The 19,460-nt window shown below is 33.4% G+C and overlaps 1 protein-coding gene across 1 annotated transcript in view; it reads left to right on the top strand.

Annotated features, from left to right (window-relative positions):
• LOC145252532 (protein rolling stone-like) overlaps positions 1 to 18,431 on the top strand; it is a 117,622-nt gene extending 99,191 nt beyond the window's left edge. Inside the window, exon 2 of the mRNA XM_080112079.1 lies at positions 17,400 to 18,431. Coding sequence (XP_079968205.1) covers positions 17,400 to 18,401 — 1,002 coding nt within the window. The 3' untranslated portion in view covers positions 18,402 to 18,431. The remainder of the gene's footprint in view (positions 1 to 17,399) is intronic.
• The last annotated feature ends 1,029 nt before the right edge of the window (positions 18,432 to 19,460 follow it).

The following is a 19,460-nucleotide window of genomic DNA, read 5'->3' on the forward strand; positions in this document are numbered from 1 at the left end:
AACTGAATCCCTTCTAGTACACTGACAAAAAAAAAGCTTAAACAGATATATAAATATAAATAAAAAGGTTATGTAAATGTTTTAAAAAAGACACGTAATCACGTGAGCATGATTTTTTCCTTCTTTTGCCACGATAACAAGTAACGTTCTTATTTTTTATTATTTATCCATTTATCTATTTTCGAAAGAGTGCCACGTGCAAGTGGAGAAGGAAAAAAACAGAGTTATGCAAAATTTTTGCCGAGAATTGTCTAAAGTTCCGACTTGTTTTGGCTTTCACTTTAATAAGAACGTGAATTTATCAGGTGAAGTTATTCGACACGATATGATTCAACTCAAAAAAATAAATAAAAGCTAACGTGAATTAAGATTAAAGTTAAGGTGTTATTGTGGACCCTCACCCCTTTTAAAAAAACCTTGTTAAACTTTGTGACATATTTACATTCTATGGAGGTCAGGCACGAACGAACACCCAATAATTTTATTATACCATATTTCTTCAAACTGAAACATAATTATCAAAGTATACTTACGCAAATAAATATGAAAAGTCTTTGTCAAAGTTTGTGCCATATTTTATTATACCATCCCTATTTAAGTTGAAACATACTTATCAAAGTATTCTTACGGAGGTGTTTCGTAGAGTCTGCAAAGGTCAACTCTGGAAACTTTGACTTCTTGCCAGTCAATTTTCGCTTAAAAACTGATTAAAAAGTTTGCTGCATGTCTGAATCCCCTTTATGTTAAATTTCAAATGTTTTAGACCCAAAATTGGCTGAATAGTTTGCTAGAGACCGCGAAGATAAAATCTTTTGAACTTTGACTCCTTGCTAGCCAAAGTTTCAGAAAAAAAAAGATTAAAAAGCTTTCCCTATATTTAATACCCTTTATGTAAAATTTCAAATATTTAGACCAAAAATTGGCTGAGTAATTTTGTAGAGACCGCAGAGGTCAATTTTACTAAAAAATTTCATCCAATTATAACCCTTTAATATTAATTGTTTTTGGGCTCAAATCAACTTCCAAAGTTAGATCCATGTCCAAGTAACCTATATCTAAAATGTCAGGTGTTTAGACCCAAAATTGGCGGAGGAGTTTGGTAGAGTTATCAAAGGTCAAATCGTTGAACTTTGACCCCTTAACCGCCAAATTTCTGGCCGAAACCCGATTAAAAAGATTTTCCCTAATCTCAATAACCCCTATGTCAAATCTTGAGTCTGTAGACCGAAAATTGACAGAGTTATTTGGCAGGGAAGTTACACACACACACACACACACACACACACACACACACACACACACACATATATATTGGTAGAAAGGCATTATTCAAGCACGTCTGATTGAACACGGCAGAGTTGTTCTTTTTTCCGATTATTCTGGATATATACAACATGCCAGCCGATATAAAAAAATACCGCTCGGCGAATGGAATATATATATATATATATATATATATATATATATATATATATATATATGTGTGTGTGTGTGTGTGTGTGTGTGTGTGTGTGTGTGTGTGTGTGGAATTTGCTATGACACTTGAAAGTTTACAACGACAGTTTAATCCCTTTGCTTAGAAATGCTGGATACGTTGGTCGCGCTTCTCGGGCATGAGGGCCATTTTAAAACAAGGTCAGTTTTTAATGGAGCGAGCCCGTCACTATGACACCGCCCAAGCCAGATAAAAAACAAAAATATGTCCGCAGCTGTTTTCAAGATACCCTCTATTCTTGAAAGAAGGAAGGGCATCGCAGACTTCGGAAATTACTCTTTTTCTTGAGGAAAGCGAAATAAAAATGAAATAAAATGGTGAGGTACACGCTTGCTTGAACAGAGGGGGGGCATTCGACATTCTACGCAGACACGTAACATTATTTGTTCATTCATTTACAAAAGAGAGACAAATAATAAAGCTACATGTTAACCACTCCTCACTTTCTTGTTGTCAGCCTCTTTCCTTTTTTTCCCCCACTCTGTTTCTATTTCCCCCTCTTCTTATTTTCTCTTTCATTTCTTTTTATAGTCTCTCTTTATATATTTGTTCTTTCATTTGGCGTCTCTTTCTTTCAAAAGTTAATTTTTTTTCTCATACAATTTTCTTCCGACTCCCCCTACTTAGACTCCTTCTTCTTTTTTATTGTTGTTATCCTAATTAATCCATTGCACTCAATTATATTATACTAGCTGGACGCCCGGCGTTGCCCGGTCGTATAATACTCTTAAACATGATGTTTTAATTTATGCAAATTGCGTATGTATTATTATAGAATCAATCCTCTATTGATTATTACATATTACGAGGAATAGTTTGGCTGATGGACTAACTCGTAAAATAAATAAATAAATAAATAATTAAAAAAATAATATTAACAATAATAAAATAATAATGATAATGTCGTTCATCAAATTCCGTCTTTGCCATCGCATTAGCTGATATTTAGGCTTGACGATGAATGCCCTGGAAAAGTCACTTCTGATTAATGTTTAATTTTAAAATATGCAAACGAAGAAATGATTTGCGGCGATTTTAAAAGGTACCTCTTCTTTTATCGTAAACTGGACCCATTAATAAGAAAAAAAAATGAAATAAAATGGTGAGGTACACGCTTGCTTGAACAGAGGGGGGGGCATTCGATCTGTATTCGAATGCACTACCACTGAGTTATATCTCCAGATGTCAATAATTCTGTTTTTGTTTAAAGAAATGTTTTGCTAGGATTTTATGATCTCCCTTGCCGGTGTAACGTAAAATATTCCCCTGCAAAAAATTCTTCTTTCTACCTATGAGAAAGAAAGACTGTTTTTAAGATCGAATTTTTTTTCGTTTTTCGACGTCAACGTGATTATGTCGAATATACATATATACATACATAAATACACACACACATGTATAAAAATGTTAATTTCAATTGTATTTCTCGCGATTAAAGTTGGCCGTGTGGTTTGTCCTTTGCTAACGAAGTCAGATATGGTTTCATGGCCGGGTTCGGATCTCCCGATCAGTAGTAATCGTAACTCCCTGAACTGATGATTCCCAAAAAGATGAAACACTAGTGTCTGTAGGTAGTAAAAATTAATTATAGTAATCAGTTCCTATTGATGAGCACTTTGTAACTGCAATATAAATCGGTCAATTAAGCTCGCATGCAAAGATCATAAGGTTTTAATCATAAGATCACCTGATCCGTCTAGACATTCATATAAAAATGTTAATTCCAATTCTCGTGGTTAAAGTTGGACGTGTTGTTTGTTCCTTATTAATGGAGTTGGAGATGGTTTTGTGGGTGGGTTCGAATCTCCCGATCGGCTGAAATCGTAAATCGCTTCACTGATGATTTCCGAAATGTGTCCGTAGACATTAACAATAATTATAGCAACACTTATATATATATATATATATATATATATATATATATATATATATATATATATATATATATATATATGTATATATATATATTGTTTTTAATTCCTAAATATAAAATATAATTATTCCCAAATCCCAAATATAATTATTCCCAAAACGCATTTAGTTAAAAATGCATTTTCGTAAATAATTGAATTGATTCAAAACGTATCGCAAAACCAAAAGCAAATAACACACACACACACACACACACACACACACACACACATATATATATATATATATATATATATATATATATATATATATTCTAGTCGGAAACACTTATTTTTATCATTGATAAGTGTTTCTTTACTAAGCACATTTTATTTTCAAATATTTTCTAATGGTATTGTGAGCTTTACTGTTTCAAATCTACTATTTTAATTTAAGGAGTTATCTCTTTATCTCTCTGTCTCTCTAACCCTGTCTCTATCTTTTATAAATCCCCCAAATCAATATATCATAAAATCCATCGAAACAGAAGTCATCCTATTGATTTAAACTCTTGAAATCTACCCGTTACGAATGCCGTTGCCATATTTAACAACTATAACATTAAAAATAAACAGAAAACAAAAAAAAAAAACAAAAAAAAAAACGGTATGGCAGCTACGGCAAATGAATCCTGATGAATTCTCAAAGCATCGAAACTCGTTTTCCTCCAAATATCAACCAACAAGCAAAAAAAAGAAAAAGGAAAAACAAAAACAAGACAAATCGTTTCAATTACAGTCAAAAGTTGACATTTAAACGAAGCACCATTCTCTGTATGTGCATTACCGATCATGAAATTAAAACGGTGCCATTTTTTCTAAATGCGTCATGAAATCTCTCTGAAGGTTCCGTCGGTTGGTCGATTATTTCAGTTTCAAAAAGCATTTAAGTTGTAGATTAGTTTGTCAGATTTTTATTTTAGATGCGTCTTTGTGGATTCACTGTCCGTCGGTTCGTCTGTCACGCACGTTTCGAATAGCATCTTCGTTTGTCTTTCACGCATGTTTTAAATAACGTCTTCGTTTGTGTGTCGAAAATAAGATATTAAGAGCATGTTTCTGAGTCTGTCACGTTAAACTCTGAATTTGCATCGATCAGTAACGCTTAAGTTATAAATAACAATTTCTTGATCGTTCATGACTTTGAAATAGCATTTTCTCCACTTTATCAAGCGTTTGTGATATATCACTTTCGTTTGTCTGTCACACTCGATTATTAAATGACATTTTGTTGCTTTTTCATGTGTGACTTTGAAATAATACTGAAATAGCATGTTTGTTTGTATGTCACGCATGTTTGAAACATTACCTTCGTTTGTCTGTCATAAATGACTCCGTTTAGACTTATCAGGCTATGGATACCTACTGAAGGGTGCCTACACGTGAAATTATTGTGGCAAAAGTTGCGCAATCTTTAAACATATTTCTCCTGAATCGGCAGTTTTAATTCCAGTTGTAAGTATATATACTTTTAGGACGACTGGAAGCTGTGCCGAGATAAGCGGAGAGCACATACAGCACCTAGCCTTTCTAAAATTGTTACTCATCTGATACTGGCGAGGCTCATTATTGCTTAACCAAGGAACTCGCGAGAACCTGTGTGTCAACGTGATTGTGCTGTATGTCTGTCATGGTGGTTGTCCATCGAATCCGATGATGACGTTTGTGTTCTGCATCTCATCTGTGCACACGGAGGTGGCCCTGCAGCCCCAGTCTAGAGGCACATAGTCTACAACATTGGGGGAGCACTGGAAATCACTTGTTGTGATCACCGCTGAAGCTGCTCTGTGGTGTCTCTCTCTGGCAGCAGTGAGTTTCTGGCTACGAGCCTCTTCAAAGTTGGCAGCAGCCTTGTGAGTTGAGCCTCGCCATTTTGGTCTGTCCATAGCATGTTCCTCTAGGTCTCCCGGTTTGATACGACACCATTGCAGATTGGCTTTAACAGTCAGAGATGATTTCATGGCCAGGTTCGGATCTCCCGATCAGTAGTAATCGTAACTCCCTGCACTGATGATTCCAGAAAGATGAAACATACCGCAGTTTTGGTCGACCTTGGTTTCTTTTGCCGGCCTGGAGCGCTCCGTACATCAGGCATGCGTCCATTCGAATCACGTGTCCAACCCAACGAAGTTGGGTCTTGATGATGGTGGCCTCTATACTGGTGGACTTAGCTTTGTCAATGACCTTCAGATTGGTGGTGCGATCCTGCCATTTGATTCCAAGGATGGAGCGGAGAGCTCGCATGTGAAACAGCTCCAGTTTCTTTATATGCCTGCAGTACAGTGTTTGCCATACTGAAGTATTAAACAACATTTTCGTTGTCTTTTTGTGACTTTCAAATAATACTGGAATAGCATTTATTAAACTTGAAATTTTCGCATTTTCGCTTGTTCATCGACCATGTTTAAAATGCCAATTTTGTTTGACTGTCAATTCAAATAGCATTTTCGTGTGTCTGCCACGCTTTAGCATTGAACAGCATTCTATGTGCGCCCATGTGTGTTTGGATTCTTAATCTGGCAGGGGGATGTGATGCGTCTAGTGTGTTAGGTATAAGTTAGTGTTAAGTTCATGCTAACACCGCTTACTAACCTTACGGTGAAAAGGGAGCAGCTATGCATAAGTCTTCCCTGCCAGTACATAGCCTCTCCATAATCAAGACTCCTACAGTGCCTCCACGTTGATCACACACGGTAACTGGGTGTCTTGCGGCCCTAGGCTAAACCTGTATGAGATCTCGGAGTAGTAAGGGACCCCAGAAACAGTGCGTTATGGCCCACCGATGTGTAAACACGCCCTGGTACACTACCAATCCCTATCCCACTGTTTTGTGGGTGCCCTTGGTTGGGCGAAGACTAGAGGAACCAACCCCAAAATCAAACACCACTGCCTTGTGGGCCTTATCACAGCAAAACGCTAAGGGACGGGAACTATAACTTCAAATCCTACTGCTGTCTTGCAGTTTTCCTTAAAAGGCTATTGACGCTCATTCAGAAAGAAAAGGCGTAGTAACGGACACGATAGGGCGACTGCCCACCTCACTGAAATTACTTTCGGCCAGAAGCTGCGGCCTCCTCTGCTGCCAGTCGTCGCGGGTTCGCTCCATTGGAAATGAGCATTGGAGGTTCAGAGAGTGTTTATCTGATGCGCAACAGATACTACACCTAAACTGCAAAAGCAAGTTTGGAGCCAAGGTGGAAAATCCTGTAGCGAAGGATAAAGCACTGAGGCCTCGACTAGTCATCGTCAAAGCTGATGGACTACATGATGATGATGATGATGATGATGATGATGATAACATTCATCCATACGTCTTTATGACAGCGCATCCTCGTCCGTCAGTCTGTCATGCTTAACTAGTAAATGGTGAATCGTTATTTTTTATTTTCAGTTATTTTTTTAAGAAGGGGAAAAATGACAAAATATGAGATTATTATTTGTTTCTTCGTCTAGTATTTCACGAATTTTATTTAGAAATGAATGACTTCAAATTGTCTCCAAATAGAAAACAGAATGAATATTTGGGGAATAGAATGACGTCATTCAATCCGGAAGTCGAATCAAATTGTACACCGGAAATACGAACGCAGGTAAATGATTGATTTCGCCAGGGAACATCAAAACGAGGCAAATGAGCGATTACGAGAGAAGTTGTTAAGAATTTCCTTAATTCCGGTTTAGGTTCTTCTTACAAGACGGCATTTATTTTCGCCTGCCTCATATTCTTCGCATAGAAGCCATAAAAGATGATAACGCCGCCGTGAACTGCGTTCGGTTTTTGCAATTTAATATTACAAATCCAGGGATTTGTTTTTTTTATCACAAATATATTCCGTTTTCTCTTAAAGATGTCTTCGTGAATCCAAAGAATTTAGATACTGATATCATAACGCATACACACGCCGCAAATCTCCATATGTGTACAATAAATATGCAGAGAGAAGCGCTGCTAAATACAATCGGAACCCCACTAAAAGGGATAAGAGGATTGGTAGAATAGTTGAAATTAAGGGTGGGGGGAAGAATAAGATAAATAAGGTCAAGTGGATTGGTCAAATAAAGGGCAAAATGGTTCGTGTGTAGAATGCTTGAGGTCGGAAAGGAAGAAATTGTAAATATGTTAGAGGTGAAGAAAAAAAGGGGGACTAACAAATGACGATAAATAAAAGCAGGAGTTATGGAAAGAAAATGGTTGAATTTAAATCTGTATCAGAATTATAACAGTCTTTTACTGTCATTTTACCTAAAGAAGGCACAGTGCCATTTTATCGTAAAGGGCTACTATTTGGGACCAGATCTCTTTTTTCTTTTCTTTTTTTTTTTTTTGCATTTTCATTCCAGACAAGGCACATTGCACCTTTGATATAGAGGGCAAGTATTTGGGACATAATTGCAGGGATACTATGTAGGGAGTTTCGCAGCAAGATGTCTGTTCACATTACACTTGAACTTCTGCATGCCAGCACAGTCGGATAAGTAAGAACTCGGATGGGAGTTCCAAAGTCTAGCAGTTCTGGGGAAGAAACTATTAGAGTAGAAGGTTTTGATATTTTGGGATTTCTACTGTGTAGAGGTGGGATTTTGCTGCTTGTCGGGTTTGTCGAGGGTATTACGTCGAAAGGATACAAGGTCTTGTAGTTCGTCGGAGCATCTACCATTAATATACTTGTAAAACAGGCAGAAGGATGCAACATTTCAACCAATCGGAGACAAGATCCAGCGGTATGCCCAAAGATATACTGACTGAAGTTAAAACAAATTTTCTACTGGAGCTTAATAAGGAATATTCGCCTTACTTACTACAAAAATGCTAGTTTTATTTTGGTTTCTTAAACTCCCCCCCTACTGATGAGGAGCTTATGTTCCAAGACAAAACCTTTGTCAATTATTGTCAATAATTATTGTCAATAATTATTGTCAATTATTGTCAATAATTATTGTCAATTATTGTCAATAATTATTGTCAATTTAAAAAAAAATGAATTTCGTTTCCGAAACGATCGTACACCCGATTTGATTTTGTTTATTTTTCCTTTTGAAACTGATTCATAATTTACAATTATTAATTATTTTACTCAATATATATACATATATATTTACATATTTGGTGGAAGATGTTTTTATAAAAACAGAATCAAATAAAATATATAACTAAAGGAATCGGTTGTAGCATCGGAAAATAGGCTAATATATATATATATATATATATATATAATGCCGTATGCACATATATACATGTATATACATATGTCTGTGTGTGGGTGTACCGACACACATACACACACACACACACACACACACACACACACACACACACACACACACACACACACACACACACACACACATATATATATATATGCAGTAGGCACACACATATATTTTACATAAAGTCAGATAAATATATCTGTTGTACATCTGTCTACAGAAAAAAACACAGACGCTGCAGCGAATTAAATGTTTTTCGATCATAAACTGGTTCTCTTATATCAGATTTGAAACCAATGGTACCGATTTTTTTTGTGATATTTTGTAAATAAATTTATGCTCTTATATTGATGTGGCTTTTAATAATCGAACATTTGCGAGGCTGTTTTCCCACAAACACCTCACAGTTATATATATATATATATATATATATATATATATATATATATATATATATATATATATATATATATATATATATATATATATATATATATATATATATATTAGGCTGGCTGCACGAAAACAACAACTTTAGAACTTCCAAGAACCCCCATCGTTGTTCAATGCTTATCATATAATGCAGTGCGTGTCGGCTTGTTTATCCTGCCAACGAAACATTTGTTTTGATGCCCTGAATTTTTTTTTTGCAAGTCGACTAAATGGTTGTTTAAGATCCTGTTATTATTCGCACTATTATTTCTCGGCGGGAAATCTCTTTTTCCCTGTCCCCTCCTCTTTCTCGTCTCTTTCGTTCATTCTCTATATCTTTTTGTTTCGTTCTGCCTCTCTCTCTCACTCTCTCTCTCTCTTTCTCTCATATATATATATATATATATATATATATATATATATATATATATATATATATATATATATATATATATACCAGAATGAAATGTGGAATATTCTGTGTAGCTTGATTACCATATATATTCTGATAACTTAATACCTAGTTCTACCTATGTATTGACAATTTACACATAAGATTATATCTTCGTATATTAATTTATGTGTTTTTAAATGAAGTAGTCATAAATACACACACACACACACACACACACACACACACACACACACACACACACACACACACATATATATATATATATATATATATATATATATATATATATATATATATATAATCTCCGAAAAAGCTACATGGTTCTATTTAACAATTTTGCTTGTTTTTCCTTTTTTTTATATAATTGAATTCTCTTTTGTAATTATAGACTTTTTAGAAGTTGGCTCATGCAATAATGTATATATATATATATATATATATATATATATATATATATATATGAAGTTGGCTCATGCAATAATGTATATATATATATATATATATATATATATATATATGTAATGGATATTTTATATGTAGTCAAATTTAATTCAGAAATCTGCCTTGAAAACGCCGCAGAAAGATGTAATCAATAATAAATAATTACGCTATAATTAAGCAATGCCTGTCAGTGAGCTCTTTGTGATAAAAAAAAAGTTTTAGTGGATTTTCGTCTTCAAAACAAAAGCGATGCAATTATATATATATATATATATATATAGATGTAAAATCTCGATAAAACCAAATAGGAAATAGAGCTTATAATATGAGCAAATAGTTAATAAAACATGTTAAAAAACACTTTGAAAAAGAGTTAAAAACATATTTAATCTGAAAAGGAAACACTTAATAAGTGGATAGTCCTTAATCCGCGGAGTTTCGAAGAAATACTTTCCTTCTCATCAGAGGGTAGAAAAATCAGAGAAGAAGAAGCGAGAGAAAAAAATGAAATGATGATAGAATTAAATATAAAATAGAAAAGCAAATGTCAAAATAATCCAGACAAAATGATGTAAAAAGGCGCGAAAAATATAGGGCAAAAAGATGTCAACTAAAATGTACAGGTTATTACTTAAGAAAATGTCAGCAAGAGTTGTTAAAAGACACTAAATGGAAAAAATAAATAAATTAATTAATAAATGAATAAATAATAAATAAAAAATAAAAAATAAAATATAAAATAAAAAATGAAAACTTTTTTAAAGGGGAGAGGATTGCCGGTATATACAAATTCCGGATAAAGCAAGTAAGTATGTAAGTAAATGCATATAGTAAAATATAAGTAAATATACATACAGGATATGAATGTGTGGATAGATTGATATATTAGATAGATAGGAATATTTAAAGACTAAAACGGAAGTTGCAGATAAAAACCGACCAAGCAAAGAAAAAATAAAGAATTAAAATAAAGGATTATTAAGTTATAAAGTATTAAGAAAGTAGTTAGAAAAAACGATAATGATAAAGAAAAATTATATATCTACCTGAAAGCTTAAAGTAATAACTATGTAATTTCAAAATTACCATAATTAAATTTGGACTTATGTTTACAGAAAGAGATCAGTTCGTTTTTATAATTTATTATATGGTTACTTTGAGGGGAAGTAATTATAGTTATAGCTTCGGTTGTGCAGGGGCGACATGACTTAGAGCCTAGAGTGTAAGACTTAACTTTTTTCATGATAGTCCATTTGATTCAGAAGGGGGTATTATTAGAGTTAAGTTTTTTTTTTTTAAATTAAAGTGGTTAGAGAAGTTCCTTGGTTATTATTAGAATTATGGTTGTTAAAAGAAGAAATGTGGTTTGATATTCTTTTCTTAAAGTAGCGCCGATATATGTATGTACTTTATTAAAAGCTTAAGGTCTGATATTCATATTAATTTGCTGATTTGTATTAGTTAAATAGTTTGAATTTTGTTCATTGTGTTCAAGGACATGGGTGGGACAATGATTGTACGCGGACTATTTTGGAGTGGATAATGAGTGTTGCTAGTGTTACGATGGCTGTTAGGAGAAATATTATTATTCTCATTAATATTATTATTATTATTGCTAGTTGTATGATTGTAGATGCTCGAGTGGTAGATTGGATTAGTAACTATATCAGATGGAGGATGGGAAGAAGGATAACTTGAAGACGAATAATAGTGTCTGTTATGGGGGGATTGCGTGGGAGCTCAGTAATTGTGCAAGAATATATAACATCTTTATGGATGCAATCATTATTGAGTGTGCAAAGATGTTTGTTATTACAAGTACAGTTAGTTTTGGGTTTAATTGGATTTAATTGGGTTTTTTGGGCTGATTTAAGTTTATTGTTATTAGAAGTTAAGCTTCTTTGTGCTAAATTAGGCATTGTTGAATAAGAAATCCTGATTGAGTTTTTATTGAAAATAGAACTATATCTGTGTGGGTATTTGAAAGAGTTTTTTACAATGTTGAAGAATTCCTTAGGTATATTAGTTTTGACATTTACGCAAAATATTTTTCTTCCTCCTGATGCGACTGGGTGGATTAGAGGTATTACGATTAGTATTTTGGTTTGGATTATATATGTAAATTGGTTGATTGTTATTCATAACGGCAGATCTTGTTATTTGAACTGGTTTCTTACGAGTCATATTGTGTGTGATTACAGATTTAAGGCGGCCTACAGGAGGAGCATAATTATTGTATTTAATCTTTTCCTTGTGTCCTGAGTTCCTTAAGGAATTATTGAAGAAAGTAGCATTTTGATTAAAAGTTTTTTTTTATTAGCAGAAAGAGCAGAAATTCTTCTAGAGACGGATGGTACTATAGATTTTATAATTGAGTTGGGGTGGTTAGAAGATTTAGGGACGTATAAAAGCGTAAGATTGGGTTTATGATAGGGGTATGAGTTTCGGTGTTAAGATTAAATGTAACAACTAGAAAATTTGAAGGTTTTTGTTTGGTTCGATAATTATAGAAAGGCCAAAGTTATTAAAGAAGTTATGTAATTTTTTAATTGTTTTGTTGTACTCTCTTGGCCTGGCTGTAAAAAGGGCATCATCTCTATAAAGGCCCCCTTGGATATGTTTGAAGTGGTATTTAAGTTCTTTCACTAAGAAGAGTCTTACTAAATCGGTAACTTTGCAGATCAGAAGCACCCATCAAGATGTCAAAATTATCAGGGATGTCCTTTCTAGTCCAAAGCTTATTGTTAAATTGCATAAGGGACTTTCTCGCTAGGAGAATTAATTTAATTTCTAAATTAGTTAAATCAGAATTTCTTTTAGCAAAGATTAGAGCCTTATTTAAAAGGATCGGAGAAATTGATTGATATTTTATTTTATATACATACATACATACATACATACATACATACATATATATATATATATATATATATATATATATATATATATATGTATGTACACACACACACACACACACACACATATATATATAGACGAAGAATTAATAAAAGATGTTATAAACACTTTAACAAGAGTTAAACACCTATTTGATTTTCATAATGAGACACAAATTAAGTGGATTGTCCTATTTTTTTTATAAGCTCAATTTTCTATTTGGTTTTATTGAGTTTTTACATCTGGTTAGGATTACTTTATAAATATTAAGTCTTTAATACTTATCATATATTTTAAGTCTGCTATTTTGGATAATCTTTGGAAAATTTATTGTAATTCTTATATATATATATATATATATATATATATATATATATATATATATATATATATATATATAAAAGTCACTTTGTGTGTGTGTGTGTGTGTGTGTGTGTATTTCTTCCTCCTAGGTTCCGAAACGGCTTAGGCCTATCTTTTTCAAATTTTACAAAAAGCTAATTTACATGTCTCGCAGCGTTCTTAGATATGCTTTATACAGAAAACCATCCAGTAATTATAAGAAAATCGAAAAAGCCAGGTCTTAAAAATAGTCTTTCTTTCCTATATATATATATATATATATATATATATATATATATATATATATATATATATAAAGAATTTTAACTGGCAAACATTTTATGTTACACCAGGCGGCGTAACGTAAAATATTCCCATGTGAACATTCTTCTTTTATTCTAAAAGAGAAGAAATACTATTTTTAATATCGTCCAGCCCAAATATTAGCTGACGTGATATTATAAACTAACACAGACGGAATTTGTTGAACAAGAATATCATTATTATTTTTTATATTTTTGTTGCGAATTAGTCCACCGTGTAAATTATTCCTCATAATATATTATAATCAATAGAGGATTGATTCTGTAATAATAAATATGCAATCTTGCATAAATTAAAATATCATGTTCAAGTATATTGTAAGACCGGACAACGCCAAGCGATCAGCTAGTACATATATATATATATAACATATATATGTATGTATGTATGTATGTATGTATGTATAATTTGTGTTTTTATTGTGAAAGCTGAGTGAATGGTTTGGCAATCTAAAAGCCTGTAAAATATGTGCAGAGTTGAATCCCGCTGAGAAAACAAGATTCACGCTGATTCGCTTGAATCACTTTGAAAGCGAACATTTACAAAGAATCCAACGAATGCCGGCTATCAGGTTAATAAACAAGGCTTTTGCAACACCAACAGCCCCAACTTTTAACTTGAATAACAGCCTGTTTCATATTTATAGCATCATCATCTATATTCCACGTTGGAGTCTTCGAAATACTGTATTCTTCTTGAGCGTTATTTTCACAAAGATTCCATCGACCTTCTTCAGGTGTATATTGTTGAACTCGGCAATATTTCTATCGAACTAGTGGATCTGCACGAAATTTCAAACGGAACCTTTTTTTTTAGTACACAGAGGTAGTATATTCTCTTTCCATCAGCCATGACTGAGTAGAGGTCATAGGTCATTGGCAATTGTATTTTAAGTGTTGCACGCACTGAGAATCGAACCTTCAACATCCAGAAAAGTGTAATGGTACCTCTTCTCTTATCGCAAATCGAACTTATTAATAAGAAAAAAAAATTAAAATAAAATAGTAAGGTACACCCCGGGCTTAAACAGGAGACCATTCGATCTGCAGTCGAATACTCTATCTCTGAGAAATATCTCTAGACGACAATAGTGCCGATTCTTTTTATGAAGAAATGATTTGCCGGGAATTGAATCCTCCTTGATCTGGTGAGAATTATCTCCCTTGACCAATGTAACTGAAAACTATTTCACTGTAAAAATTCTTTTACATATATAAGAAAGAAAGACTATTTTTAAGATCGGATTTTTTTTTTTTCGCTTTTCGATACTTATCGGATGAATTTCTGTACAAAACATATCTAAGAACACTGCCAGATATATAAATTAATTTTGTATTAAGTTTTCAAAAGATATGCACTGCCGTTTCGGAACCTATGGGGAAAGAACTCTCTCACACACACAAAGAGACTTTTATATAATGGTACACACACGCACACACACACAGACACACACACAGACACACACACACACACACACACACACACACACACACACATATATATATGTATGCCTGCTTAGGAATTTTTCTTTTTAAATACTACGCAAACATGCACACCGTTGGAAATATGCATACATAGAAACAAACGTAACAGTTAAATGAAACCGCTCATTTGATAAGAAACCATAAAATTGAATACTAAATTAATAAAAGTTCGTTTTTAAAGGAATATGCAAATTAGTTAACTTTTATGCATGAATATAACGAGAAGTTCGTTTTAATAGTTTTTAAATAATAGAAGTAGGGAAATAGTATAATGTAGTTTACTTGAAGCATTGTTTAATGTGTATATAAGAAATTTCAGTTTATAGAAGCCAGAACAATGCAAAAGTCTGACGGATAGGCTCAACTTTAGATATTATTGTGCAACTAGCTATGCAGTCCCACTTCCTGTGTATATATATATATATCTGCTCCAATTCATGCGTATATGTGTAACCATATATATATGTGTAACCATATATGTATATATATATATATATATATATATGTGTATATATGTATATATATATATATATATATATATTATACATATAATATTTTACATGTAGGTTGTTCTTACATGCGTCAGACGGTGAAGTGATATGTCCGTAATGCTATATTTCGAGATGTCTTCCCTTCGTCATGTTTTGCGTGTTCAACTTTCAAACGTGCGTGAGAGATTTCATTGTAATATTATTAAATAATATCGTATTTATTGGAGACGGCACTAATTCCATGCGGATTAAACAGGCTTCCTCCAAAGGAGGAAGTTTCATGGGAGTATAAAATTCACAAGCGATCCCCAGTCGCATGTATATCCCGTTAGGATTCTGCAACACTTGCAGGGAAGGGTCGACGTCCTCCTACTTGCAGCGCCTGGAATTCCCAAATTGGTCACCCATCTGGTACTGATCAGCCTCAAAGTTGCTAAGCTTCGGTGATCCAACGAAAGCCGGTGTGTGGACGTGGTTATGTCGTACATATCGTATTTATGGTAATATTATGAAATGATATCGAATACCAAATCACGCCCGATAATAATAGTACCAAATATAAAAGAAAAACAAAATGAAAACGCCTAACGATCCTTAGAGAACCGCAGAAAACACATAAATAAAATCTATACTCTTATAATTTTTTTTGTGTATATTGATATTCATATTAAAATCCTTTTTTCTATTCATTTAAAAAGAAAATACAACTTTGTTATACATGGGTCATGTAATTGCATTTATCTGCAACAGATCGAGCTACTTTGTATATTCTTTTAAATATTCATTTTAATTAATTTTCTATTAGTTTTTTTTCGGTTTTCTTATGGGATGATCATCTTTAGTTAATTAATGAATCATATTCATGCAGATATTCTATATGATTTATATTTGCGTAATAATTGCGTAAACGTTTATAGTAAACACAAACATCTTTATATATATATATATATATATATATATATATATATGCGTATATATATTTGCTTAAAAAATTTTGCCTACCAAACTCCTCTGTTAGTTTGTGGTTTACAGACATGAAACTTAATATATACGGTATTCGAACCCATACGGAATTCTATGTTTGGGTTTTAGCCGGGGGAAGCCAATGCAAAAGTGTGAAAATTAAAAAAAAAAAAATGAAATTTGCCAGGTGAACGACGAACGATTACATTACAAATATGCATGCGTAACGTAATAGTTATTGGTTCATATTTTAATTTTTAGCCTTGCAGCAGAGGTGTCTTCATAGTTTTGACATTAACGTGAAAGGAAAAAGTAAATCGTAGGCTAAACGTTTTGGTTTCGATTCTCGGTGGTTGCGCACGAGCCTTTTTAAAAAAATTTTTTAAAATCATTACTATATATTGGGTCCAATACAATATAATAATAAATACGAAATCTGCATTAATCAAAATATCATATTTGATCGTATTTTACGACCGGGCAATGCCGGGCGGCCTGCTAGTAAATGAATAAAGATACAAAGGTAAGAAAGTAAAGCTAAAATTTTGAATAAAAACTGCAAATAATATCGAGTAACAACATACGTCCGATGTTAATAAATTATTAATCCGAAACAGATAAGTTAATTCCCAATTCCTGCTGCATCTACAATAAAATCTGCCATGCACGTTTGAAAAATAAAGAGAAAGAAAGTTAACTACATATGGTCGTTTTCAAGTTCAATGTAAACAAGTTATTGTTAGGCTGTCCCCTTAAATAATTATATTCTAATTTCCACCACTACCGATCACTACGCTATTGTCTTACCAACCACCTTACCCTTATCCTTATCCTCGAGTAGCCTCCAGGTATTGATAATTTGTGACGCTAAAAAAAAAAAAACCCAAAACTTAATCATATTTCGAAAGAATTTAAAATTCAAAAAATGTAAAAAAGGAAAACAAGTTTTCAAGTAATTTTCAAGTCATTAATTTTTGTTTTTATTCTTTTATTTTCTAGTGGCAATGGTCATGGCTGCTGTACCTGCTCTACCGGATCGTATTGGCTGTCTACACCACCGGCTGTCTCCTTGATTACGTTGTCGTAATGTCAGCCCACAAAGATGTGGCCCACAACGTGATGGTATATATGACCACCTGGACGTACATCTTACTGGTGATCCATTTCAACCTGGCTGCCCTCAACGCCGTCTATTGCTTGTGGTGCGAACGCAGGTCCATTAATCGGGTCGGAGATACACCACACCCAGTCAAGCCAACGGGTATTCGCCGGCTCACTCTACCGATCGGCCTCTACGACGAAAAGGCTGACCCGGATGTCTACTTTCAGGGCAAATCCGAGGCTGATCTTGAAGCGGATATGACGTCAGAGTTCAACATGAACGCCGACCGTAGTACCTGGTATATGAAATTGTCATGGCTTGTTTTCAGTGTCGTTTTTAATTGGTCTATCATCGTTACGTTGGTTTTCTTTGGGGCGATTTATCCCACTTTTGGCCAGGAGGCCCTTGAGAAGGGAATCTCGTTTGAGGACATTAATATCCACGCTCTCAACACAGTGTTTGTCGTTCTGGAAGTCATGTTTTCTGCCTACCCTGTGCGGTTCTACCATTTCCTGTACTCGGTGCTTTACGGACTCATGTATATGATCTTCAACATAACGTATTGGTCGTACGATCCGGAAAAGAATATCGTCTATGTCGGAATCCTCGACTGGAATTATCCCTGGTCGTCGATGGCGCTAGCCCTTATCTTGGCCTTCGTCGTGACCCCGCTCCTGCAACTCATCCATCTTCTTATGTATAAACTGCGGTGTTATACCTACCGTAAAATATACGGTCACGAATACCTGTTCCATCGGCGCGTGTCTTGCATGAAGAAGACCGTTTCCACAGACAGTAACGGAAATACAAAAGACATTGGTGGATTACCGAGAGATGATTCCACGGCTCCTATGATTTCGACAGTAATGCCGCTTGCGGTAGAAAATCTAAGAACATGAAAAAAAAATTAAAAAAATAAAATAAAATAACATGAAATAAAATAAAATACAATAAAATTAAATAAAAAAATATAATAATAATAATAATAATAAAAAAACGGGTGAGCAAGACTTTTCATGCTAGGAAAGATTTTCGTGCGTATGTACATATGAGATAAACTGTTCTCCATTTAACTATATGACAGACTAAAAACGTTATAAAAACAACTATATATATATATATATATATATATATATATATATATATATATATATATATATATTGATTTTATATATATATATATATATATTGATTTAAAATATAATTATTCACTGACACGACTCAAAGTGTCTGAATCTAGCGAAACAAACACACACACACACACACACACACACACACACACACACACACACATATATATATATATATATATATATATATATATATATATAATGAGACTTTTGAAATATATAACAAAACTATAAATTTTTATTTTGTATTATTGTATAGTACCCTACCGAAAATGATAAAAAAAAATAGATTCTACTTTTTGGCGATTACGCGTAAACACCCCGAAAAAATTAGCGGTAAATTACTACAAAAACAAAAACAAAAATATTTTAGACTTTAAAGTGAGAGATCAAATTAGTGTATAAATTTAAGGTAAAATGATCGCCCACTTTCCGACCAGATTTCAACGATGTGTAAAAATGTTCTGTTTTTTGGATAAATATTTTTTTTTGGGGGGGGGTCTGTTTCCACTTGGACTTTGGGTTAGTATTTTTTTTTTTTACCATCAGGTTTTTCAGACTATTTCTTAGAGGTTGTTGACCTTTGACATTTGTCATAGGCATGAGTTTAAGATCTTGATTCTATTGTGGATTTCCTTTGTTATATCCCCTTTAAAACGCTATCCGATTAGAAAACATCCGGAAACAGCTGATTATTTTACGTTGAATCAAAATGCAAAACTGGTCCCTATTCCAAATTATTGAGGTGTAACTGTTTTGTCGGGCATCCTCAAAACTCATTGCTTCACCATTGGGCTGCACTTCTTGGCTAGTATATTTGAAGCCCGT

Source organism: Euprymna scolopes, chromosome 29 (genome assembly GCF_053919585.1).
Source record: "Euprymna scolopes isolate OS-2025 chromosome 29, ASM5391958v1, whole genome shotgun sequence".
Taxonomy (NCBI): domain Eukaryota; kingdom Metazoa; phylum Mollusca; class Cephalopoda; order Sepiida; family Sepiolidae; genus Euprymna; species Euprymna scolopes.